Source organism: Hemicordylus capensis, chromosome 4 (genome assembly GCF_027244095.1).
Source record: "Hemicordylus capensis ecotype Gifberg chromosome 4, rHemCap1.1.pri, whole genome shotgun sequence".
In the NCBI taxonomy this organism is placed as follows: domain Eukaryota; kingdom Metazoa; phylum Chordata; class Lepidosauria; order Squamata; family Cordylidae; genus Hemicordylus; species Hemicordylus capensis.
In genome coordinates, this window is record NC_069660.1 from 65,669,401 (window position 1) to 65,696,860 (window position 27,460).

Consider the following 27,460-nt stretch of genomic DNA (forward strand, 5'->3'; position numbering starts at 1 on the left):
ATGCACTGTTGATGCATGAGAGCATTCAGGACTTCCATTCAGATGATAGTCAGGACAGTGCACATTGGTCTCTCAACAGATGATTCTGTGAGTCCAGCAGGGAGGGCCTGATTTTCATATAAGTACACATAAGAACAGTGCTAGATCAGATCAAAGGTCCATCAAGAACAGTATCCTGTTCCCCACAGTTGCCAACCAAAAGCTACCAGGAAGTTCATCAGCAGCACATGTGGATAATAGCTCTCACCCACTCTTATCCCCAGCAACCAGTATCCAATGACACATTAAATGATTAAAAGGTTCCACCCACTGACAAACTTATTCTCTACAAATATGTCTCATTCCCTTTTAAAGCCATCTAAAGTAGTGGCCATTACCACATCTTGAAAAGTACTTTCATATCTGTATTCACACATTATGTTCAACACTTGTTCAATGAGTGTACAGTGTACAGGTGCAGATCTGGACATACTGGTACAATTATTCACAAATTATGTTGAACACAGGTACAGTGGTACACGACTTGAACCCAGGTTCACTTTTTAAATAAACAGAGGTACGGTCATTCACACAAAATGTGTATGAGATATTTGTACAGTAATACAACATAGTGTCTGCATAGGGTTCTTGTCTGTCCCCAGTCTACTGCTAGTTAGTTTAACAGGGTGATCCTGAATTATGAGGAAGAAAAACTTCCCTCTATCCACTTTCTCCATACCATGCATAATTTAATAAATCTGTCAGCTCTGTCCCTCCTCCTTGATCATCTAGACCCATTTCAAACTGGTTTTTGGGTGGGCTATCGGGTGGAGACTGCCTTGGTCGGCCTGATGGATGATCTCCAATTGGGAATTGACAGAGGAAGTGTGACTCTGTTGGTCCTTTTGGATCTCTCGGTGGCTTTCAATACTATCTACCATAGTATCCTTCTGGAACATCTGAGGGTGTTGGGGGTGGGAGGCACTGTGTTACAATGGTTCCGCACCTACCTCTCGGACAGATTCCAGATGGTGTTGATTGGAGATTGTTGCTCTTCTAAATCTGAGCTTAGCTGTGGTGTCCATCATGGCTCCATACTTTCTCCAGTACTTTTTAACATCTACATGAAACCGCTGGGAGAGATCATCAGGGGATTTGGAGCTGGGTGTTTCCAGTATGCTGATGACACCCAGATCTACTTCTCCATGTCAACTTCTTCAGGAGCTGGCATATCCTCCCTAAATGCCTGCCTGGAAGCAGTAATGGGCTGGATGAGGGAGAATAAATTGAAGCTGAATCCAGATAAGATGGAGGTACTTATTGTGCGGGGTCAGAACTTTATAGAGACAATTCTGATCTCCCTGTTCTAGATGGGGTCACACTTCCCCAAAAGGAACAGGTTCGCAGTCTGGGAGTACTTTTGGATTCACACCTTTCGCTGGTTTCTCAGCTTGAGGCAGTGGCCAGGGGTGCTTTCTGTCAGCTTCAGCTGATACACCAGCTGTGCCCATTTCTCAACATCAGTGACCTCAAAACAGTGGTACATTTGTTGGTAACCTCCAGACTTGACTTCTGTAATGCGCTCTATGTGGGGCTGCCTTTGTACGTAGTCCAGAAACTTCAGTTGGTTCAGAATGCGGCAGCCAGGTTGGTCTCTGGGTCATCTCAGAGAGATCACATTACTCCTTTACTGATGGAGCTACACTGACTGCCAATAGGTTTCCGGACAAAATACAAAGTACTAGTTATAACTTACAAAGCCCTAAATGGCTTAGGTCCTAGGCATTTAAGAGAACGTCTTCTTCACTAAGAGCCCCACCACTCATTGAGGTCATCTGAGGAGGTCTGTCTCCAGTTACCACCAACTCGTTTGGTGATTACACAGAGATGGACCTTCTCGGTCGCTGCCCGGAGACTGTGGAATGCGTTCCCTGCTGTCCAAAATACAGCCCCATGGTGTTAGAGATAGAATAATTAAATAATGGACATTTTTCTACCTGGAAATTACTCGTCTGTTACTTGAGGCAGGTTCCCATTGGAATCAGCGGGATTTGATAGCATAGAATCGGGATACAAACGTCCCAAGTGCAGAATACGACCACTTTGAAGAAGCTAAGCAGATTCCAGGTCAGTGCCTGGAAGGATGACTACCTGGGAACCCCATAAACACTGCATGAGATGAGTTCCATGATGGAAGAAAGTCAGAATTTAAATGTTATAATGATAATAAATAATAAAACGTGACCGGGTACAACGCCTGATGCTATAAGCAACCTTTCAAAACAAATCATATTGGAAAGAAAACGTTTCATTGATTTCAGCATGGCTAAAGAGGCTCTTGGAATGCACGCTATAAGATCTTCGATCTTTATTTCTCAAGGCAAGCCGCAGGAAACGCAACCTATCACGTACTGCCTTTGCGTATGATGTCACCAGAGCAGGAAGCAGTCGGAGTACCGGCCGCTGCTGGAGAGATCAAGCTGTTGCCCCACGGACTCGTTTTGTTGGAACACCGCAGAGGGAATGCCTGCGTCTATGCAATGAGAAAATAGGTCTGTGACTGTCAGCCAAATGAGATCGTTTTTTAGCATTTTTTTCTTTTTAGGATCCAGGGTAAGCTTGTGGGGTTTCAGCTAGAAGAACAGAAGGCTTTGAGATTCTCCCCAACATGTTTGCCAAAGCTTTCAGGGTAAAATCCAACACTGCTATCAAAGGATCTGATAGGTGAGTTCCCTCCCCTTCGCTTTCCGGTATTTACCTAAATTGTTAATCTGGGGCTCTTCTGAATTGTAAATAATGTAAATCACTGCTAACTGGCAAAGAGACACCTTTTAATGTGGTGATTCTCTTTATTTAGTAGGGGGAGAGTAACTGGCCCTATCCACCCCCAGCACAGTACCTCCAGTGACTGTTCCTGGTGTCTGTCTTCTGTTTCTTTTTAGCCTGTGAGCCCTTTGGGGACAGGGGTCCATCTTATTTATTTCTCTGTGTAAACTGCTCTGAGCCATTTTTGGAAGGGCAGTATAGAAATAGAATTAATAATAATAATAATAATAATAATAGGGATGCTTTGGTATAGAGAGTGATGATAATTTATATGATGGTGTCTACAATTCTGTAGATACCATCTATCTTGGGGTCTGACTTGTTTGACTGATAGAAAGATTGAGAGGGATATTCTTTTTAAAAAAACAAAACCCACTGTTTTGAATGTGAGACAGCTTATCTCTGTGCAGAGCAATCTGAAGCATATTTACTCTGATGTAAGTTTCATTGTTCTGTGGGGTTTACTCCTAGGTAAATGTACATAGAATTATAGTGTTGGAATACTTGACATAGTTAATATAAATTGATGTCAAGACAAAATGGAATACACTGAGTGACAAGTTGGTATCTACCTCACTCTCTTTCTCTTCTGTTTTATAATAAGCATTAGCTTATTTATTTTTTATTACTTTGTTCCACCCTTCCTCCAAGGAGCTCGGTGCAGCATATTTGTTACTCATTCCCAATTTTATCCTTACAACGCAGTGGGGTGGGTTAGGCTGAGAAGGTGTAACTGGCATAAGGTTAGCCAGCAAGCTCCACTGCTGAGAGAAGATTTGAACCTTGGTGTCCCTAATCCAGCATTTTAACCTCTGCATCATACTGGTTCCATTTTGTAGATTTGTAAATACACTGATGTACTTCTAAATTATTTTGAGACTCACACAAGCAGAGGCCTGCCTTTTGCTTATTCTGTAAAGCACTATGTATACTGATTTCATTATGTAAATAAGACCATTCACAACACCGGTAACAAATAAACATACCGTATTCTTCAGAAACCTAACACGAGGGTATGCATATAAAGTTCTCAAATATAAAGAGTTGCTAGCTCAGTAGAAAATGTCTGAAAAATTAGATTTTAAAAAATTGCAGATTTAAAGAAAGATATTATTGTAACAGAAAAATAGAAATTCATTTTTAATAAGCACAGTTATTTGTTTTCAAAGCAGACAAATTAAAGGCAGAAAATATAAGATATTATAACACTGGGATATTAATAATTTAAAGAACAGTAGGGCTACAGATACCTGCTAGAGATTTTAAGCATTCAGAGCAAATTACAGACATACAGGAAAAACTCATTGTACACGGATTCTATATCCACAGTTTAGTGTATTCACAGGGGTCTAATGTGTTTGTGTGTTTGGTGGCGTTTTTTAGTCTGAGAACCTAACCCCATGTTTCCGTATACTCAATGACATTATCTGCAGTTTCGTTATCTACTGTAATATGTGGGAACAGAACCCCTGTGGATAATAAGGTCCACCTGTATTCAGTTGGACTGTGTAAACTAAAAATATATGAGGTCTAAGTAGTATAGTATAGCTGCTATGACAACTGGAAGTTCTGCTATAATATCTAAAATATATTGGTTTTTAAAAAGGATTTAGAACCATTATAGAATTTTAAGAGGCAAAAATGGAAGTAGCAAAGAAAGAAGACTGCGCTATCATCTGTACATCAATATGAGAGATATTTTGGAGTTGAAATAATGGTAAGGTTGACTACTAAAATAGTTAAGGTTTGAAAAGATAGGAAAATGGCTAATAATAATGTAGTGCGCTTGTCACTTTTTAATACAATTATTGATATCAGAAGTATGGTGAAAATACTGGAGCTGCAGACTTACCTGTCATTTAAGATATAATGTAATTACTTTGTGATGTTCTACCTTATTATTTTTAAATGGATTTTGATTTTTTTTTTTAATGCAGTGGCTTAATTGAAGAGTTCTTATGTCTTTATTTCCACCTCTTGGATAGATCAAGAATAAAAATGTACAATGAACCATGAATGAATATAAATATTGATTGTAGTGATGCCATTCAGCTCGGGATGTGCACGAATCGGTTCGGAGGCCCTTTTACGGGCCTCCAAACCGGTTCGAACCCTGGCTGACCCGAAGGTTGGTGGGGGTGGCTTTAAGGGTGGGGGAGGATGCACGGTGGTGGGGGTGGCTTTAAGGGTGGGGGAGGATGCACTCCTCCCCCAGCTGCATTTCCCCCATGAGCGCACGATTCCCTAAAAGCCCACCGAGGCGGCAGTATACCTTCCTGCCCCCCATTCCGATGTTTTACCCGATATAACCGAAAGTAGTAATAGTCAAAATGGGGCGGCAGGGAGTTACACTGCCACCCCGATGGGCTTTTGGGGAATCACATGCTGGTGGGGGAAATGTGGCGGGGGGGAAGTGCATCCTCCCCTGCCCTTAAAGCCATCCCCTGTCCCTCCGTTGAACCATCCCCCACTGGTTCTGTGCACATCCCTACTTTCAGCATCTTCCTATATTGCTGCTGCCCGATATAGGTGTTTCCCAATGTCTGGGAAACATACCAGTGGGGATTTGAACCCGAGTTGTATGTAGTAACAAATGTATGATTGAACTTTTGCAGGAGGAAATTACGATCTGATGTAGCAGCTACATTTCCCACCCTCACTTCTGAACAGCTGTCTGAGGTTGTGCCGAATAAAGAGGAGCTGAATGTCATCAAATTGTACACTCATAAAGGAGACGCTCTCACAGTCTATGCTAATAGCAGGAACCCAGTTCTGATTGAAGTAGAAAAAACACTGTATCCAACAGGTACAGAAAGATGCAGTGGGCAGTTTGTTACTCTGGAACTTGGGAGGTTTGAGTCTCTTCTCCTTTGGACAAGTTGAATAATAATCTAAAACCTCAGTTAAACATATCTAAAATAAAGAGAAGAGTGTTCCCCTGACTCTGGTATAATGGTAAGGTGAAGTGTGCCATCAAGTTGATTTCAACTCCTGGCGCCCACAGAGCCCTGTGGTTTTCTTTGGTAGACTACAGGAGGGGTTTACCATTGCCATCTCCTGCGCAGTATGAGATGATGCCTTTCAGCATCTTCCTAAATCGCTGCTGCCCGATATAGTATCAGCGGGGATTCGAACCTGCAACCTTCTGCTTGTTAATCAAGCATTTCTCCACTGTGCCATGGTATAATGGTATTGAAGTATAATACCAATATATTCAGTCAGAGCTAGGCCTGCATCTTGTATCTGGCCCATATGTTGCCCCTGAAACACTTTACTGTGAAGCTTTTCAAATGCTGATCAAGAAGAGGACCACAAGGTTAAATTCAGAGGCCCCTGTTCTCCAACTTCAGCTTCATCTGAGAGATGATTGGGGATTCTGCTCTCCTGGTTGATTAGTGAGAATGAGGAGGAGAGCTGGTCTTGTGGTAAAAGGAAAGTTGTGCCATCAAGTCTGTGTCGACACCTGGCGACCACAGAGCCATGTGGTTGTCTTTGGTAGAATACAGGAGGGGTTTACCATTGTCTCCTCCCGTGCAGTATGAGATGATGCCTTTCAGGATCTTCCTATATCTCTGCTGCCCAATATAGGTGTTTCCCATAGTCTGGGAAACATACCAGTGGGGATTCGAACCGGCAACCTCTGGCTTGCTAATAAAGTCATTTCCCAGCTGCGCCATTGTCCCCTCTGCTAAGCAGGGTCTGTCCTGGTTTGCATTTAGATGGGTGGCAAAGTGAGCATTGTCTGCTGTAAGATGAAGGGGCCATAGTGGTAGATGCAGGTTCCAGATTCACTCGCTGGCACCTCTGGGTAGGGCTGGGAAAGACTCGTGCCTGAAACCTTGGAGAGCCGCTGACAGTCATTGCAGACGATATTGATGGACCAATGGTCTGAGTCAGTATAAGGCAGTTTCTTATGTTTCTAATGCAGCAGCAGGCATGTAGATTCTTCTGCTGTGCACATGTTCTCTGCTATGGAGCCCCAGTGTATCTTCAAACCACGCATTATATAATTACCTGTTGGTTTTAAATTAATCTATGCTGACTATCAGCATAGGTTGGGATAAAAATTAAACTAAATAAAATTGTTAGTTGCATATGATTACGATACAGAAGTTGCTTGCAATCCCCTGGTTAATTTGTTTTCTTTATTACTCTTGCTTTTCAAAGAATGTCATAATGACTATGTGTCCAAAGAATTAGAGGGTGGACATTGCGTAGAGACCCTTGAGAAGCATATTGGCTTTCTATAAATCACCTGACACAATTATCAGTCATTTTTGTATTCTTCTTGTCCATGAGATGACAAGAAAATACTTCTCTTTAAACTTTTTTCCATGATGCAATATGCTGTTTTTCCAGTTTCTCTTTTTCTTAGCTATCCATGACTTCTCCTTGTCATCAGGTTGAACTTTCTCTGGCTTAAAAACAAAAAGTAGAGTTGGAGATTCTTCCTTATCAGTATTACTAAATTAATTAATTAACTTTATTTATTTATTTAGATTTTTAGTCAATAGATTAGCTTGAAGTGCTTAAAAGTGAAGTGAAGTGCTTGAAGTGAAGTGCTTAAAAGTATGGGCGCTCTAGAAGCTTGGTTGCTAGGTCTTCTCATTCATTTTGGTTCTTCCTCCTAAAATAAACTGTTGTCAGTTCAGGGAAATTGGGGAGGAAGGAAGGCAAACAAATGTGCAGTGCTACCTTTTGTTTTTTCAAAAGCCTTTTGTTTTTTCTTTGGGACAGTGTATACTCTGTGGTCTCATCCTCTGCTTCTCCCTGCCTTCACCACATGGCCACCTGTGCTGCACAAACTGGTAGGAGGAGCAGGTAAGGGGACTGAACTCAAATCCTTCCAGAGGGTCTGTGTTGCCTAATTCATCTGCTCTTTGTGAAGCTGACCCTCCAGGTTTTGGCATGTTACGTCATTGTTCTTAGCATGTTGCATGGAACTAAAGTCCTTTGAAATGCAGTGAGGCTTTGTTTAAATATGCAGAAATCTTGGGTAGGCTTTATTAGGACCAGCTCAAGTGTCACAAAAAAGTGAGAAAGACTTCTACTTTTTCAGAACTCTTCGTCAGGCTGGATGTTTAAGCAAAACTAGCCCCCAGTTCTACAGTTTGTAACAGTTTAAGAGGGAGTGCAGGTTTTATGGAGCATTAATGAGGTTATCCTTTGTTAGATATGAGACAGGTTTCAGTTTACACAGAGGGCTAACAAAGAAATTTAAAAAAATAGCGATCTTATATTGTGACAGTATAAAATCCAGCGGATATTCGGATAGGTCTCCAGGATGATGTGGAACACATGGGTCCCATGCAAGGGAGAGAGCAAAGTAAAGTGAAACATGAAGCAAAATAATTGTTTGTTTTGACAATGCTGGAGAAACAGTGACTGCATTAGGTACTGAATCTATAGAAGCCACATTGTGTTGTATTACCTAGTGGTTGGAGGGCATGTAACAACGCCCCCCCCCCCATGTTAAGTCTTCAGGTGAAATATCAATTAGTCCTAATAAATATATTTTAGGCTTTTGGATCCCCCCCCCCCCCCCGCCCAGTGGAATATCATGGTTACCTCTGATTCTTGTGCTCTTTGGAGAATACTGCGCTGAGCTATCCAGAAGAGGGATTTTAAACTGCAGGAAGATGGGAATTTTTGACTTTCTCTAGAAGATGATTTTTGACCATTTGAAGCTTGGGCTTTTTTAGCTTTTTTTCCCCCAAGAAAATTTCTAGCTCTCATGGTTTCTGGAAAATAAACCTGGAAAATTATCTGGACTTCTAAGGACTCCCAAATTCATTTTGTTGCTCATGTGTATCAAGAGAACCAACAAGATGCTCATGCAAGTTTTAATGTCAGAATACAGTGGGTATAGGAAAGAATCACCCCCTTTGATAGACCTTAAATTCTGGTTCCCTTACATCCTGAAATGAAAACACAAAGAAAATTCCCTTCACCAGCTGTACTTATCCAATGCAACCTATAACATCCAACTGAAAAACATCACAATTACAGTCCAGAAAAAGTGTCAGAAACAAAAAAACAAGAATTACTGAGACTGAAAAAGGATCACCCCCCCCCATGTCAATATTTTGTTGTACCACCTTTTGCTTTAATAACAGCCTTGAGTCTGTTGGGATACTTCTCTATCAACCTTACACATCTAGACGGAGCAATATTTGCCCACTCCTCCATACAGAACTGTTCAAGTTCAGTCACATTGGATTGTTGGTGGACTGCTATCCTCCCTGGATCCGGTCGGCCCTCCAAACTGGATGGAAGAGCAAGGAGGAAACTGGTAAGAGAGGTTACCAAGAGGCCAATGGCCACTCTGAAGGAGTTAAAGGACTTCATGGCAAAGAGTGGTTATTCTGTGCATGTGACAACAATTTCACGAGCGCTCCACAGATGTGGCTTGTTCGGGAGGGTCACAAGGAGAAAGCCACTTCTCAAGAAAGGCCACATTAAAGCTCGTTTGAGCTTTGCCAGAAGGCACCTTGAAGATTCTGATGCCAAATGGAAAAAGGTCTTATGGTCAGATGAGACCAAGACTGAACTATTTGGCCTCAACACCAAACAGTACACCTGGCATAAATCCAATGCAGCTCACCATCCACAACACACCATACCTACAGTGAAGCATGGAGGTGGCAGCATCCTGTTGTGGGGGTGTTTCTCTGCCTCAGGGACTGGGGCTCTCATTAGGGTAGAAGGAAAAATGGATGGGGCAAAATACCGTCAGATTCTGGAAGAAAACCTGCTACCCTCTGCCAGACAGTTGAGGATGGGCAGAAGATTCACCTTTCAACATGACAACGATCCGAAGCACACAGCAAAATTGACCACACAGTGGCTGAAGGATAAAAAAGTGAACGTCCTCATGTGGCCCAGTCAGAGCCCAGACCTAAATCCCATAGAAAATCTGTGGGGAGATTTGAAGATAGCAGTCCACCAACACCTACCATCCAGTGTGACCGAACTTGAACAGTTCTGTATGGAGGAGTGGGCAAATATTGCTCCGCCTAGATGTGCAAGGTTGATAGAGAAGTATCCCAACAGACTCAAGGCTGTTATTAAAGCAAAAGGTGGTTCAACAAAATATTGACATTGTGGGGGTGATCCTTTTTCAATCTCAATAATTATTGTTTTTTGTTTCTGACACTTTTTCTGGACTGTAATTGTGATGTTTTTCAGTTGGATGTTATAGGTTGCATTGGATAAGTACAGCTGGTGAAGGGAATTTTCTTTGTGTTTTCATTTCAGGATGTAAGGGAACCAGAATTTAAGGTCTATCAAAGGGGGTGATTCTTTCCTATACCCACTGTAGGTCTGTGTCAGTTCCACTAACCACCCCTTCTAAAATCTACAGAGAATCTTGATTTACAAGCACAATAAATTTTATGATGCTCATTTGCATAAATAGCATCCAAATGATAATTTTTTGCTTTGTGGCTGCAGTATTGGTAGGGGAGAAAGAGAGATCAGAACTGTGGAAAAAATTCAAATTCTTCAGAGGTGTGTTCCTTTCCATCTAGGCTTCAAAGTCAGCTCTGGCTTCACCACAGAAGACATTATGCCTGATCTTGAGGACACCCCATTGCTCTGTTAGCACTGTTGCATTTTTGCTGAATTAAACAAAAAAAAAAGTGGCACAAAGATGAGGGTGACTGTGAATGTTTTTTTAAGATGCTAATTGATGTTTTTTACAGATCTAATGCTTCCAGGCGTTATAGTGCCCTCTTGTGGTCTTCCTCAGGTAGAACGGGGTACACTCTGTGCTGTTACCTTGGTGGGAAACAGGTACGATTTCTCTGAAAGCTAACTGTTTCATCTTGGTTTGAATTGATTCTTCCTGTGTATATTGAGACAGTAAGCATCAATTCAAAGCCAGTTCCATTCAGAAAAAGTGTGAAGCTGAGCATTTTGTTCAGAAAAACTTGCACAAGAACACATTTTATTTTCATTTTATTTATTTTTACACTTTATATCCCGCTCTTCCTCCAAGGAGCCCAAAGCGGTGTACTACATACTTAGGTTTCTCCTCACAACAACAACCCTGTGAAGTAGGCTGGGCTGAGAGAGAAGTGACTGGCCCAGAGTCACCCAGCTAGTTTTATGGCTGAATGGGGATTTGAACTCAGGTCTCCCTGGTCCTCGTCCGGCACTCTAGGTTGGCTCATTCAGTTTTGTTGTTCTCTTTTATACTTCAGAAATGTGTTTACATTGTGTAACTTTAAAAGCGACAAAGTGCAAATACTGCTTGTCAATCAGTTTTGGATTCTTTGATCCAAAGCAAGGTTGTGTTTAAGGAACATAACTTTTATGTTATGTTATGTTTAGCCTGCTCTCCCCGCACAAGCCCTGCAGGCTCTCCACAACTGCTTGTGTGGAGAGCAGTGTTCCCTCTAAGGCATGTGCACATGTGCACGCTCACAAGTTTTTTGATGCCCGCTCAGTTAATTTTAGATCCCGCTCAGGTTGAATCAGGAACGCCCCGCTCTGAATGCATGTGCATGCACACTGTCTTGATACTGCCACCCAGAACAAAACTCATTTCGCACACAGATGAAAAAATTAGAGAGGACACTGGTGGAGAGCCTCAAGGTGCCTCACTGAGAACAGTACAGTCATGCCTTGCCAGCCATGGCTTTGAGTCGATGCGGAAAGGAAATTGTGACAGGTCTTGCCAACTGCAACCCAAGTATCTGCTGTTGGTGAGGTTTTTTAGCGACGGAGTGGGTTTCAGTGATTTTGGGGGGTTCAGAGGTTCGATCTGCTCATTCCTCTTGCTGACCTTGCTGTCGCTTACCAATTTAAAATGCCTTTGAGTGATTTGGGGTGGTTCAAAAAATTTCCAGAATAGGTTCTATCTTCTTGGTGACTCCTGGCGATAATACAGGATTTTTTGGTGATTTAAAAAAAAATAATATATATATATTAGCATTTTGGGGGCATTTCCCCCTTTTTATTTTTAGGCCTTTACAGTCGTGGTTCCCCTAGCCCCCTACTTACCATAGGCTTTAATGCCTTGCTAACCGTGAATTTGCCAGTGACAAACGGAACCCTACTGGTTGGCGAGGGATGACTGTATGACTTCCAACTGGTAATCATTTCTGTAAAATATGTCTGGTTTTGTGCTGATTTGGACCTAAAATGTTCTCCAGACAATAGGTGTGTGTCTTTTGGGTTGCCTCAAAAACCTGGTTTTGTTCTTTCCTCTCAATTTCAAAGAAAGGCAAACTAAAAAAGAAAACAAGCCCTCTTGGTTCTCCCATTTATTTTGGCACTGTGATTGTGTGTTAAGACAATAGACACTTTCTATTGGTTTATTCCTCACAAGAGTTTGTTTTCATGTACTGAGCAGCTTTTGTCATTGTTCCAGTTCAGACATCATACTGTCAGGAACATACTTAACCAGTGCATGTTGGTTGCCATAACATGCACGTTCAACACACTGTGCCTCTTACAAATCATAGTTTACTATAGTTTAGAACTGGAAACTAATTTGTCCTGTTTGGACATCATGGCAGCCAATGGTTTCCACAAACCAAAAAATCTGGGAAGGAATTGGAGCATACAGGAGTGGCAGGAAGGAGGAACCATGAAAGCCTTAAGTTCGTTCCTGACAGTATGATGTCTGAACTGGACCAAAGACAAATGCTCCTCAATACATGAAAGTCAACTCTTTTGAGGGATAAACAAATAGAAAGTGTCTATGGTCTTAACACACAATCACAATGCCAAAATCAATGGGAGAGCCAAGAGAACTTATTTAGTTTGCCTTTCTTTGAAATCGAGAGGAAGGAATGAAACCAGTTTTTTTGGAATAAGAAAGGAGTGCATGAGCCTGAAAACATATATGATGTCTGAATAAAGAGATTGTCTTCTACTGAGCTTGGTTGGGAGTTGCTAATACATAACTTGTTCTTGATGGAGTGAAATGTTGCTATTTGCCCTCAGCTTACTACACTGTTTCCCCCCTTGCCAGAGCCCCAGTGGCCATTGGAATAGCTACTATGTCCACTGCAGAGATGGTGGCAGCTGGAATGAAAGGAAAAGGCTTCACAGTGCTACATACGTATATGGATCATTTATGGTGGGTACATAAGCCACAATACTGGGTAATTTACAAATGAGAGCAAACTTTGGCCAGGTATAGAACAGTTCCTGAAATCCAAGACACAGACTGGAGAAAGTTCAGCCCTGATCGATGCATAGTGAGATATACATTGTCTTGTATAGAATCAGAACTGTCGATTCTGACTGGCAGTGGACAACGGCATAGGGACTTGAAGTATGCTTAAGCACAGCATTCAAGTTCTACAGCGCCAGTTCAGAGAACCATGAGCACTGTAAAAAGCTCTGTGAGAGTCTTTTGCCCTTCAGTCCCAGTGGGCTTGCAGGTGGGGCAGGATGTACCCTATCAGGTATCCTCTTCTCCTCCTGCCCCAAGATTGGATCACCAAGCGAGGGGCTTCACTCAGAAGCTCCTGGCGTTGCCAGTTGCTTCTTAGTGTAACACCTTCACTCCTGTCTAAGTTCATGAATATGAACTTCATAAATGTGAACATGTGCTACTTTGGGGCATCTGTATACGTTAAAGGTTCCATGCACTTATAGCAGTAGGCATTCGCTTTTAAATTTTGTTTGTGCTATGCCTTCTGTTGAGCACAAAAAACAATATGCAACCTAAAAGGTGAGGGATTATGCTGGCTTTAGGCCACATTCCAATTCCAAGATTTTGATGAAGCTTATTCAAACAAGACCTTGTTTTGGATAAGCCTGTCTCTTGCTCTTTACAAGTTACCAGCATTAAATAAATGTAGTGGAGTCCTTGGTCCTGAAACTTTGTTCTGCCTACAATCTTCTTGGAGCAGCTATCTACTGCTTTTCCTGTTTTTGGAGGATAGAATAAGTGTTTCCCCACCATTCTTTATGCTGGAGAAAGTGATACTCTGCAGCTTCATCTCTTAAGTGGCCCTATCTTGACTTTTTTTACTACTAGCTTCTCCCTCACGAAAATGGAAATGTAGAGATGTATTGTGTCTTCTGTCTTTATTAAAAAGGAGTTTTGGTGACAAGGCATCTCCACCTGCAATTGCCCCCTTGGAAGCAGAGCTTGCAGAGATGGAGGGTGCAGAAAAAGAGGAGCAGGAAGATGAAGGAGAGGAAGGCCAAGCACCTGAAAACAGCCTCCCTGCTGACCCATCTTTGCAGTTAGACACTGAGAGTTTGAATACGAAGGAACCTATTCAGTGTGCTAAAGTTGGAGAAAAGGAGGAGCCCACTGAGAATGGAGCTGCTGAAATTGCTGAAGAAGACAATCCAGATGTTCTTCAGGAGGTGGAAGATAGTATGAGCCCACAAGGTATAACTGTAGGGATATGTAAAGAGGTTTGTATTCTAGATGAGTTCCAGAAACAACCTTCTACTGAAGAGAGTAACGCCTTTGTACAGCAAGACAGACAGTTACCGCTTATTACTTTTGGAGTGCTTTATACATTACAAGCCAATAAATCATGTTTTTTTGGATCATTAGTATGACCAAATGAGTACCAAGCCAGTGTGCTCCCTTTTCCTCCCCTCCATCAGGCACAGAGCTCTGATGCAGAAACCTGGTTTGTTAAACTACAGCTTTGAATTGTCTGAACATGAGAGCTATGGTTTAACTGTGGCTTACAAACCAGGATATGAAAGTAGGATCAGAGAACTGATGAACAGAACTGTGGTTTAACAAACCAGGATTCTTCCTTCATGGCTAGGCTTGCAGAGGGAGCACAAATGCATTTCGGTATACGTGGTAAAAAAGGAGAAAACACTGTGGGTTCCACAGGGCTTATCCAACTTTGTAAACATGTAAAACTGGCCTTTTTAAAGCTCTGTGATGATTGCTAGGGTGTCAACTTGCTTCTGCAGAAGTTTAATTATGCCAAAAGTATCTTGCCAACCTCTATGTTCTTTCTTTTAAATTATTTTATGTGTTCGCATTATCTTGATGAAAAAAATGAAGCACAATGTCATTATGTGACTTGTATGTGTGTGACACCTGGCATAAATCTTGGGCGAGACAAGCCCCCGAACCCCTACCTCGGGTATCCTGGGGAGAGATGATGGTCATGGCAGGGGCCAGTTCGGTGGTGGGGGCTCTTGTGACGAGAGCTGCCATGACTGAACCCCAGGACTGGATGAGGGACCAAACATGGCTGGCGAGACTTGCTCAGTCTCGCAGGAGCCGGAGGTCTCGCAAGACACGATTTTGGGCTCTCATGAGACTTACGACGAGTGCTGAAGAATATTTAAACCTCTGGCCGATAATGAGAAGGGGCTGGAGGAGGAAAGAGGAGGGGGCTCTCCCAGGCAATCAACTGGGCAGCCTGTGGCAGAGCCTGACCTGGAAGGAGACAGGGGCCCCGGTGCCGCTTACAACTGCCCCGCTCTACACATTGCCTCTGCACCCCAGCTGAGGCCACAAGGAGGAGATGCCACCGGCCAAACCAGGGAGAGAGGACTCCCAGTGAGGTAGCTCAGAGTTTGATATCATGCAGTGTAGCATGGAGACCTTTTTCCTGTTTAACAGTGACTCAGCTCAGAGGCAGAATCAGAAAGGTTCACAGTCTGGTGGTCATCTATTTTGAACCATCCCTTGTTGTGTTCTGTGCCGTGGCTTGTGTGGAACAAACTTCTGTCTCTTTTACAGAACACATGGACATGTTGCTTCAACAGTGCTTCTTCCATGCTTTAAAATGTAAAGTGAAGAAGTCAGAGCTTCCTCTGCTGACCAGCGCCTTTCTGCGTAACTACATGTTTTCATGCTGGTATGTGTAGTAAGGTCACTCTTCTACAGGCTGGGTGCAAGAATGTTATAGAAAATCATTTTCTATCTCTTTGGGTTAATGTGCCACTATAATGCTATTGCACTCCCAAATAGACACGTCTCTGACTTATTAGAAAGCTTTTGCTGTCATCAGACTGTTTGGTCAAGAAGAGATTTCTCTAGAATGAAACTACTACAAGAAAAGGAGGAGTGACTCTCTCTCTCCTCTCCCCACACTCAATTATATAGCTTTTGGTGATACTAGGTTTTCAGCTTCATCCTCCCCACAAGGTTTTGGATTTGTTAGCTGTCTTTTTAAGTTTTTGTGGCTATAAAGGAAATAAGTAAATAAATGTAAAGGAGACTGATAAGGAGTCAGACTATTGGTCTTTTTAGCCCAGTTCAGTCTACAGCTCCTGTGTGTGTGCAAAAGCTTCATGTGTACGTCAGGGCTACTGTATTAGGTTCAATGTACATACAATATGTGTGTATATACACATACACATCCCTGTATGTATAGTCATTCACACATTTCATTCAGTTTAGGCACAGTCGTATGCTTTTATCTATACCCATCATATGAGGGGGGTCTGTTCCCAGGTTCACGTCTAAAATGAACCCATGTACAGTCATTTATACAAAACCATGTACATGTGTACAGACACCTGTACACTCATTGCATCATAATGTCTGCATAGGTGTTATGTACAATAAGCTTCTGGACTGGTGCTGGTCCTGTGCATGTAAGGAAGACTTCCCCCTTACTGACTAAGGATTAGGGATGTGCGTGGAACCAGTTCCATGCACTCCCGGGAAGGGGGGGGGGGGTCCCTTAAGAGCCAGGGAAGGTGCTGCCTGTCTGCCAGCCCCCAGCCCACCGCTCTTCCCCTACCGGCGCTCACTCCAAAACTGGGCGTGCAGGGCAGCATTGTCCCTCTCTGTGCCCCGTTCTGCATTGCCTTACAAATGGACAATGCACGTGTACATCCCTACTAAGGATGCGGAAAGAGCCCTATATATATGTGAAGCAGAATTTATGATAGCTGACAATGGAAGCTCTGCGTGAGCAGGGCTCTAGTTCAGTTACTATCACTATATACATTTACGTGTGAATTTAGCATGGATCTAAGTCTATTAAGAAGTATTTCAGGTAAAACACAGATTAAAAATATTTTGTTCCTTTGAAATGTTGTCCTGCTTTACTCTGAAAAAGCCTGTTTTGCTTACGTAGTACTTCATATAAACTAGTCCTTGCTAATGTACTTGCCCCTTCTGTAGAATTGTAATGAAAAGAAAAAATATTGCTTGCATTTGTAGTAGAAAAACCAGCTCTGCTTGACCTCTTTATATGGAATATAGATTCTGTATTCCCAATCACAGCAGTTTCATGTTTCAATAATATTTTAGCAGGAGAAGTCTGGAAAACAAATTGAATCTCTCTTTACAATGTGGGCAAAAATGAGAAAGGATTGATTTTAACTATTACTGTACTTGCATGTAATTGCTTTCTTCTTTGATCTACCAATAGTCCAAAAGGTCAGCAACTAGACATAAAGAAATCTAGCTACAAAAAGGTAAGTGGTTTGTGTTTTTTGTTTTGTTTTGTTTCAGTACTGTGAACGGTTGAGGGAATAAGTGAAGTATTAAACTTCGATACAATTAGTGGGAATTTTCCTGCCTGTCACTCTGACTCTTTCTCATATTTCTGGCCACACATCCAAGAGGGATGTGGGGGTGACTGAGTCCACGCACCTTCTGAAGGTGGAGATTGCTCTGTGCCTCCAAGGCTGTGTGCTGTCACAGCTGTGACCAATCCCATCATTCTCAATGGGGGTTAGTTGCAACTAACCCCCAGCTAATGGGATTAGCGCACAGCCAATGGGGGAGAGCACACAGCTTTAGAGGCACAGAACAGTCTTTGGAAAGTGCATGCGTGAAATGTTGGCTGCTGCGGAAGCAGCAAACCTACATCTCTCTTGGATGTGCAGCTCGCTGTGCAGTATGTCAGCTACTATCCCTAAGCTCTGGATTTAACAGAGAGAAAATACTTATTTATGAGAACTTGTAACCCAATTTGGAATAATATTCCATAATGGAATAGTAGCATCGACTGCTTCTTTTGAAGGACACAAAGAAATTCTATTTCTTCACGGGTTTGGGATTTCTGACATGAGGTGCAAGTCTTCTGATCTGTTCAGCTTGTGGCAAACTGTGTGCGTAAGGGAGTTTGGGAGAGCTGATCTATGTGTGGTGGTTTGGACCAAAGTGATTTGTTCTTTTATTTCCCCTTGCTGCCTTTTGTAAATTATTCTCTCTCACTGTCCTTCATGAAGGGAATGAGGCGGAAAGGTTCTTGTTAGGATTCCTTGATTACTAAATAAAACATTTCAAGATGACACTGAGTTCATAAGCAGCTGAGGATATATTTTGCTACAGATAAATTTTTGCATTTTCCCATAACAACTTTCTGTGAGAGTCCATACAGAGTGTCTTTTCATATGAAAATAGGAAGCTGCCTTATACTGAATCAAACCATTGGTCCATCTCAGGAGCTCAGTATTGTCTCCTCTGACTGGCTGGGGCTCTCCAAGACCTCCAGGCAAAGAGAGGCTTTCTTAGCTCTGCTATCTAGGATCCTTTTTAACTGGTGATGCTGAGGATTGAACCTGGGACCTTCTGCATGCAAAACAAGAAGTGTGTGTAGGTCATTGCAACTGTATTTTGCTGCATGTATACAATTATGAGCATTCTTCAAATAATTTTTTGTTAGCCAATTAAGAAAGGTGTGTATTTATAGCAAGATTCTTGATATGGGTGAGTGTACCTACACTGCACTCTGAATGCCCAGTGACTTCAGAATGTAAATAGTTTGAGAACTCTAAAAGTCTAACAAAGATCAATATAGCATATTATTAAAATTAGTATGGTACATTAACATTAATATTTCATTTATTTTTATCTCTACATCTATATCTCTCTATATATTATGGAACAATAAATATCAGATATGCAAAAGGAACATTTTAAAAATCAGGCATTGACAATATTTCTCACCACAAAATTTCATAAGGTCCTTTCTGATTCCTGTATCCAGTAAACCATCTCCATTAATCAAGCAACAAGTGTCCTGCCTGGTTTGTTTGTAGACTTCCTGAACTTACTTATTAACATGGTTTGGCCAGGCTCTGTGCAGCTATAGAAAGAGCCCCTGGTGGCGCAGTGGTAAAACTGCCGCCCTGTAACCAGAAGGTTACAAGTTCGATCCTGATCAGGGGCTCAAGGTTGACTCAGCCTTCCATCCTTCCGAGGTCGGTAAAATGAGTACCCAGAATGTTGGGGGCAATATGCTAAATCATTGTAAACCGCTTAGAGAGCTTCGGCTATAGAGCGGTATATAAATGTAAGTGCTATTCCTCTGTTATAGGTAACATTCTTTTTCTCATTAGAGAATATATGCAGTTATCGGCAAATTGCCCACAAGAGCTTTACATATTTCACAACGTAAGGTTTCAAGAAACTCAGGAGAATGTCTATAGGGATTAATAGTGTAGTGTGCTGCATTATATCTTTCATATTTTTAGCAATGCTCCTCCAATAAACTCGCTCTGCATTCAGGTCCACCATATCATACCACCTTAGAAATTTAAAGGCAGCTGAGGTCCACACTTGATGTAAAGTTAGAACTTAATGTAACATTAAAGTCATTTGACCCTATGTGTTTGTTAAATAGTAGCCACGGGTGGAGATGGGGGAAGTCAGGATTGGGATTATAGTGGGATGGGGAACCTTTGACCCTTCCCCGCATTGTGGTCCCAATCTGATTTCGATCCTCCATCCTGTATCTGCTATTTGGTCAGGAGGGACCATGTCATTGGTGCCAAATGGCTTCTCTCCAGGGGAATAGCAACCGCCCGGGGGCAGTCCTGATCCAAATTGGGACCACAGTGAAGGGGAAAGGATTACAGCCTCCCTGCATCTATGCTGTGGTCCCAATCTTAATCAGGGCCCGCCCTGCAGCTGCTGTTTAACAAATAAAGAACAAATGCAGAGCCAAACAACTTGGACGCCATGTCTTGTTTGGCCAAGACGCTCCTGCAGTGTGATGGCATCAGTCCACCAAATTGCATAAATTCTGCAGTGACTTATGCATGCGGCAATGCACAGGTGGTGCTGCTGAGTACCAGCCAAGAAGTGGCAAGAAGGAGGGCTTGTAACTAGCAGCGTGCAGAAACCAGTGATGCTTGTATTGGCACAGACTGCTGCCGGCCTCTGTGCAAGCGTCCCCTGACTCTCCCTGCACTGTGCAGACCAGGACTCTCTCTTGCCTGTCTCTCTCTAGTCAATGGTGGAGACTGTAGGAGCATAGACTTTATCCCCTCTTCGACTGCTGTTTGAGGATAGCAGCGATCCACAGCAATATGCTCTGCTTCATGCTGAACTCACCCCAATATCTAGGTGCTAACTGACTTCCTCTCTTTTTCTCAGTTCTCTAAATTCCTGCAGTCAATGCAGCAACAGAAGATCCTCCAAGTGAAGGAACTGAGTAAGGGGGTGGAGAGCATTGTGGATGTAAACTGGAGACATGAAAAGTAAGACTCTGAACCCCTGTACAGGCATAAGTAGAAAGCTTGGGAGGAAAGTTCTACAAGCAGTCTTCACAGTGCAGAAGAGATTGATTATTGTGTACAGTGTTTGTGTGTTTTTGTTTGTTTGTTTGTTTAGCTGAATTGTGTTTATCAACAAAGTAGCTACTTAGCAGAACTGTTATTCTTTTTTCCCCTTTGATCCAAGTTTACACACCTATACTTAGAAGATGTGTAGTTACAGTTAATATCCTAGATAAGCTCAGATGGAACTAGAGAAGACAAAAATCTCATAATATAAGGTAGGGATGTGCATGAATCATGATTCGCAGCATGATTCAAAACACATCCCTAGTATAAGAGCTACTTACAAATCTAGATTTACATACACACTTCCTATAACCTGAAGCGAGATGAGCGAGTCTGAGAAGAGCATGAAGCCCACTAATGGAGACATATCAGTGGCTCATGGGTGGGCATCTCTCTACTCTGGCTTAGCTCTCTGGTTAGCTGTGGACTCTTTGGGAGCTATAACTAATTGGTTGCCTCCAGCACTACTACAGCTTGGGATGACTGCCACAGTGCATGGCTCCTATGCTACGGTCATCTCCATCACTTGACCAGGTGTCCCAGGCTTCAGGTGGCCCTAATTATTTTGCTGGGGTTCCATTCTCACCTATCGGCGCGAATACGGAACCTACGAATAACAAAACCTCAAGTCAATGGGAATTGGGGGCTAGGTTCCCAACAACAACATCAAAAAGGGCCAAAAAACAAGGGGGGCAGAAATAAGAGAAGAAAAGGACAGTGCCTTATTTTCCAGCTCTGCAGCAATTCTCCCAACCCCCAAAACTGATGAATGTTCACCATTTTTTAATTTTAAAGAGCCACAAAATGGCTCTCTGCTGGAAAATAGCAGCCAGATCTGACATCGGAAGAAATTTCCAGCCATGCAAAAATGCAGATAGGCAAATTTTGCCTATTTTTCTACCTGCGAATAATGAAACTGGGTCTCTAAGACCCAGTCATGGTTATGGAGTCCATGATGGGGCCACCTTTATTACCATATTTACCTGAATCCAAGACTAGTTTCCCCCCAAGTTCTTTGATGTTAGAAATAAGGCGTTCATCTTAAATTCAGAGTCCTCTTCCTTTCAGGTAAATACAGATATAACCTATATTTAACCTTAATTTTATGGGGGTTGTCTTAAACTCAGTCATCTTCTGTCTGTACAAATATGGTTTAAAGCAGATGTTGACACTGGGATGTTAGCAGAGGGGTGAGAAGAGACTGACTGAGCTACAAATCGAGACTTCCCCAGTTTGAATCTTGCCTCCGTCATGAACTCACTTGGTGGTCTTATGCAAGCCAGTCCCTTTCAGTTAGGACTGTGCGTGAACCTCTGTTCGTGTAGCAGTTTGAAAATGAACCGGTTCATAGTTCGTTGAACCGGTTTGTTCCAGTTTGGCCTAACCATGAACTGGGTCAGCAGTTCAAGAGCAGTGCTGGGGACCAGGGCAGCAGGTAGCACCTTTAAAAGTGAGTACAGCAGGTCCTTACCTGCGTGACCACTGCTCCATGCCGCTTCCTGTTTGATAGTGCTCCCTGCAACAGCCCAAATATGGTGGTGGCTTGGCACCAGCATGCACATAGCCTCCGCGCATGCACTGAAACCATTTGCATGGTCAGCCTGGTGTTACTGACCATTCAAATGGCAGAGGCCATGTGCATGCCGGTGCTGCCACATGTGGGCTTTTGGGGGAAGCACCGCCGCAGCAGGAATCTACATGGGGCAGTGGTCATGCAGGTAAGGACCTGCTATACTCACTTTTAAAGGGGCCGCTCGCGGCCAGCCGAAGCAGAATGAACCATTTCATTTTCGAACTGCTGTACAAACTCCTCAGCTGCACTATGGGGAATAATAATACTTGCTTTACCTTACAGGGCTGCTGTAAGATAAAATCAAGATGAAACATATGAACTGCTTTCAATATTCAAATGCGATATAATATTCTAAGTCATCAGCAGTTATTGAAAGCAGTAGAGCAATGGTGATGGGAAAGGAAGGAGAATATGTGGCCCTGTGTGGCTTGCAACCCTCTGTGTTCTGAATCCTACCTTGCACGTGTCTATATAGAATAAGATGTAGAACTATGCGCGCCTACCTGTCTTCTCTCCCTACTGCCGCCCAGGCTCGCTTTGCAAGTCTTCCTGCCACTTCTGCTAAAAGCGGTGAAGGCTTGGTGCTGATGAAGATACACTGCAGAGCCTCCTCTCCCTTCTCCTCAGGGATCATCTCTGGGTTGGACTCCTTTCCGCTGGGCTGATGACAGCTGGGCTGTCCAGGGGGTTCTACACTTTCTTCTTCCCCACCCATCTATGATGTCATACACATGCAGCATTGTGAAGTTAGCATTTAACGTGAATGTTTATAGGTCTCATTTTGTGCTCTGCACTGACATGTTGAGATGTTGGGGGTTCTTGCAGTCATCTACTAGAACAGGCAGTCCTGTGCATTGGCTCTGTCATCTGTGACAATGAGTATTTGTCACAATGAGTATTTGTGATGTCAGGGAGGGCTGGGAAAGTGTGCGTAGGGGGCTTATTTAGAGTGTGTCTGCATATAAACCTAGCTAGAAGTGACATCTAAGACTGTTAATTAAATGATTCTTCCTTTGCTCCAGAAGTTGGCTCTGCCAAAATCTGGATCTAGAAAGTGCTCTGTTTCCCTTATTCTAGAACAACATTGAGAATGTTCAGAAGTACTGCTGATCAAAACAAAGGTCCATATAATATCTTGCTCAGTATCTTGTTTCTAGCAGAACTGGTCAGGTGTTTCTGAGAAACTCACTAGCAGGACATGAAGGCAGTAGTCTTTCTGCTGTTTGTCCACATCTGGAATTCAGACGCATGCTGCTTCCGACCATAGAGGTTCTGTTTAGGTATTTCCATGAATTTGTCTAATCCTTGTTAGAATTGCCTGAGCTATTGACATCACTACAACTTGTGGTAGTGAATTCCATAATTATGTGTTGTGTGAAGAAGTGCTTTCTTTTCTCCGGGGCTAGATGCAGGTCTGTGGGGCACGGGGCTGAAAACATGAGTTCCCATGGGCATCAGAAGGTCCACCTGTCTGATCCCTTAAGCCCCAGTCCCAGCTTCATGGAGCCAGTGTGGTGAGGTGGTTGGATTAGGACGAGTTCAAATCCCCATTCAGCCATGAAACTCTGGGTGATTCGGGGCCAATCACGTATCTTTCAGTCTAACCAACCTTGCAAAGTTTTTGTGAGAACTGTAACCAGGTACACTGCTTCTTTGGGCTCTTTGAAGGAAGAGTAGGATATAAATAAATGTGATGGCAGTGATGACCTGAGTCTCTTGCCTAAGAAGCTCTTGCTGCCACTGCCTTCTCCTGCCCACCCCAACTGCAACCTGCAGTGATGCAGAACCTTCTTAGAGGAAGCCCATTCTCCAGTATGGAGGGTAAAAAGAGGAGGAACCCATTGATGCAGCCACCAAGCCTTCAGGGTTGGCTAATTGGACCCTCTGATAGCCGCAGGTCCCCAAGAGACTGCCCAACTCCTGATACTGACACCACTTTTGTCTGACCTGATCTTACTGCCAATCAGTTTCATTGGGTGACCCCAAGTAGAGAGCACTGCTGTGCAGTCAAGCAATAATGGTGCCCCTCAAATAATGTGAGGGGGAACCTCCTTGGAGAGGTATGGGTAGTTGCCAAGAGGGTTTGAGAGACTCCTTGACTTATTTGAATTAAGGCACATATGTGTGTACTTTATTTGTACTCTGCTGCCTTCTGATTGGTGTAATGGAAATCTGTGCCCTTGCCATGCCCTGCATTGATTGTCCATTGTAGGAACCAATTATTGTTTTATAAGCGTTCTCCTTTCCCAGAAACCTTTAAAGTGTGCAGTGGTGTACCTTGCTCACTCACACTTCCCTTGTACTCTAGTAGGGGACAGAAGCAAGTATTGCCAAGCAAGCTCTCTTTTAGGGTTTCGTCTTAGATCTCCTTTGGGAATACGGAAGTGGTAGTTGACCTGATTTAGGGAAAGCCATAGTGGCAAAGTTATCTGCCACTATGTAATAATCTGATCAGCTCTGGCCCCTACATTAATCTAATGTAATTATCTGCCAGATTGTAATAATCTGATCAGTTCTGGCCCTTCTTGCCCACCTGCACTTGAGGCTCATACAAATAGTGGCCATCCTGGTTCTTTAGGAATCCTTGTGATGAGTACAGGAATTCAGGCATATGCATAGCAAATTCTGCACCATTTGGTTTCATCTAAGTAGATTAGCTGAAACCAACGTGGGTTGAGCCACCCTTTAGCCTGCCTGATTCTCCCAAATGAATCAACAGAATAAGTCCTATTGACCCAAGATGCTACAAGAATACAAATGGCAAATGCCTAGGGAAATCTACTTTAAAAATTACCCGTATTTAAGATGAATTCAATTTTATTTAATATGAATTTAATTGAATGTAAGATGAGCCCCTTCAATATAAATACGGGCCAAGCCCTTATTTACCCAAAAGGAAAAGGACTCTGAATTTAAGATGACCCTCTGATTTCTAACAGGAAAGAACTTGTGGTGGAAACCTAGTCTTGGATTCCGGTAAATATAGTATTCACATACACAGGGATCCACAAATTTAGGCTTAGTTCACTAGCCAACCATTATTTGTGGATTCCACCTCTTTTCTTCCTTCAGACTCTCTTTTTTCTGGCACACAGACAGAAGAGAAGCGAGTCTTCTGTCATTTGCACTGGGAGTTGGAGATGGTAGGAAACAGCTGGAGCCCTCTTGTACTGCTCAGAAAGGATTCCTGTTGTTTCTTACCTTCCCCAAAATGGCAGTGGAAATGGGACATCTGGGTGAGATCTGTGTCGTGCTGGTTGTCCTGCTTGTGGATTTGTAGATGCACTGGGGAAGTTGACAGACAATGCTACCGTAACCTTTTCCCTTCTGTTTTGTGAAATGGCTTGTTGCAAACAACTGGTGTGGTGCAGTGGCTAAGAGATAGAACCACTACAAATTAGGAAATCCTTGGCTTGAATATTGGGTGGCTTTAAGAGAGAATTTCTTTGTCTGACCTTATCCTCTGCAATATGGGGATGATAATAATACTGACCTACCTTACAGGGTGGTTGTAGGGATGAGAACAAGTTAATGCATGTGCAGTTCTTTGAACACTTAAAGCTTAGCTATACAAACGCTAAGTGTTATTAATAAATCAGTAGTGACCCACAAAATCCCATTGACTTGCTTAAAAACATACTTGCAGGATTGATTTCAGGGGAATATAGGATACTTACCTCTTTGTTTTGTTGCACCGGGGACCATCCAAGAGGCAGGAATAAGCCTGGACTGCTTTTTAGTAAACTTGTGCTGTGGAATTTTACAAAGTGGAATCAGAAGCTGATTGTCTGAAGTGCCTGTTGTCTGGGAGGAGTTTCTCAGTCATATAAAGATCTGGCCATCATTATAGTTCTTCCATCAACGGTGTGCAATTTATTTTCCCCTTTGCATTTCAGCATTAGATCTTTTGTAGTACCTGAAATAGCAGCACCTGAATCGCCCATCCAAGACAGTAAAGGTAGTGATGGAGAACAGCTGTACCACCCTCCTGAAATCATACCTCTTTATGGTGTCTCTTCCAAAATGGCCCCATTGTTCCTGGAGTCTGGATACAGGTGAGAAATATAATAAAACCAACCACCTGACTTGTTCCTACATTATTAAATGTTCTGTTATTCTTTGTCTGATGTGATGAGCCAAATAGCATTCAGAGCAGATGGAAGTCTTGTGCTTGAGGATGTGGAGGTGATGGTGTCAGGTTCCATAGCAAATGCAGGTGCCTTAGCCAAAATTTGCCAGTAATCTCTGTATTAAGGTTTTGGATATACTGTATTTTTAGACCACTATTTTTTTTAAGGTCTATGTGGTGAGGGAAATTACTTAGAGTAGTCCCATTGGAATTATTAATTTCAATGCACTACCTTGAGTAATTTTTCTCATGTCAGCCATAGTTCTTTATGAAGTTAAGAAAAGCCAATATAATAGTGACCTTCACTGCTTTTCAAGTGAGGGCCACTTTGACCAAATGACCCTTCAGTGTGAGAGCCATTTCCCACCACACTGACCTCTGCACAGTGGTGCACCTTTTCTTTTAAGGGCTCGGCCACCATCTTGGAAGGCATACACAGAGCACTGGGAAGTGTAGTCCTTCCCGGCACTTTTCCTATAGAGCTTCATGGGGGAAATGCTGGGGAAGACTGCTCCTCCCAGTACGCCATGCACACATTCCAAGATGGCACTGGAGCTCAACAAGGCTGTTTTCCTTAAAGGAGTCCCACCAGCACTGGGGAAAGTACAGTACTACGTAGTGGGTACAGTTGCCTCCACATGGTGCCAGGAGGGCTGTGTGGAGTATCTGGCTTCCACTGAAGCTCCACACAAGGCCTAATAAACAGTCAGGGAGCCACACTTGGGGTCAATGGGAGTCCCTACTTGCTCCCAGGCCTTGCAATGAAGAACACTGCAATAAAATAAAACTCAGTATAGGTCAGAACACAACAATCACTTTTCAATAGCTACATAGAAAGCTGCCTCATATTGAGTCAGACTATTGATCCATCTAGCTCAAGAATTGCTCGCTGGCTGGCAGTTTCAGACAGGGTCCATAAGAAGATTAGAACAGCCCTGCTGGATCAGGACCAAGGCCATTTAGTCCAGCATCCTGTTTCACACCATGGCCCACCAGATGCCTCTGGGGAAGCCACAGGCAAGAGGTGGGCTCCCCAGCTCTTTTCAAAGGCCAGCTGATATATATAGAGATAGTCAGTCATCTATTTATCTATTTATTTATTTTTTGTTTGCCTTGGAAAGGACAGCAGGGTGGAGACTGTATGAACTTCTCTCAGTAGAGAGTTTCAGAGGATCGGGGCTGTTGCAAAAAAGACCTTGCTCCTGGTGGAGACTGACTAAGTCTCCACATAAAATGGAATCTGAAGCAGAACCTTATCAGAAAATCAAAGTACCAGTGGGAGGGTTGGGTCCCAAGCAGTTTAGGGCTTTAAAGGCAAGAAACAGCACCTCAAACAGGGCCTGGAAACAAACTGGCTACCAATGCAAATGCTCTAAACCATGTGGTATATGTCAATAACAGCCTACACCTATAAAAAGATAGCCTGCTGCATTCTGAATCTCGAAAATGGTGTATCAGGGGGCAGGGGATCC

The 27,460-nt window shown here is 42.9% G+C and overlaps 2 protein-coding genes across 6 annotated transcripts in view; one reads left to right on the plus strand and one right to left on the minus strand.

Moving 5' to 3' along the window:
- Window positions 1-22,697, minus strand: part of DYRK3 (dual specificity tyrosine phosphorylation regulated kinase 3) — a 45,113-nt gene extending 22,416 nt beyond the window's left edge. The window contains exon 1 of one of the 2 annotated variants that reach the window (XM_053246107.1): window positions 22,363-22,697. In XM_053246107.1, the coding sequence (XP_053102082.1) occupies window positions 22,363-22,574 (212 nt within the window). In that variant the 5' untranslated portion in view covers window positions 22,575-22,697. The remainder of the gene's footprint in view (window positions 1-22,362) is intronic. The other variant, XM_053246111.1, reaches the window with a different exon arrangement.
- Window positions 1-27,460, plus strand: part of EIF2D (eukaryotic translation initiation factor 2D) — a 37,915-nt gene that overhangs the window by 5,083 nt on the left and 5,372 nt on the right. The window contains exons 3-12 of one of the 4 annotated variants that reach the window (XM_053246114.1): window positions 2,360-2,703; window positions 5,421-5,611; window positions 7,543-7,626; window positions 10,509-10,599; window positions 12,788-12,895; window positions 13,866-14,167; window positions 15,497-15,614; window positions 17,142-17,187; window positions 20,099-20,202; window positions 25,756-25,914. In XM_053246114.1, the coding sequence (XP_053102089.1) occupies window positions 2,648-2,703; window positions 5,421-5,611; window positions 7,543-7,626; window positions 10,509-10,599; window positions 12,788-12,895; window positions 13,866-14,167; window positions 15,497-15,614; window positions 17,142-17,187; window positions 20,099-20,202; window positions 25,756-25,914 (1,259 nt within the window). In that variant the 5' untranslated portion in view covers window positions 2,360-2,647. Of the gene's footprint in view, window positions 1-2,359; window positions 2,704-4,411; window positions 4,523-5,420; window positions 5,612-7,542; window positions 7,627-10,508; window positions 10,600-12,787; window positions 12,896-13,865; window positions 14,168-15,496; window positions 15,615-17,141; window positions 17,188-20,098; window positions 20,203-25,755; window positions 25,915-27,460 lie in introns of all 4 variants that reach the window. The other 3 variants (XM_053246117.1, XM_053246116.1, XM_053246118.1) reach the window with 3 other exon arrangements.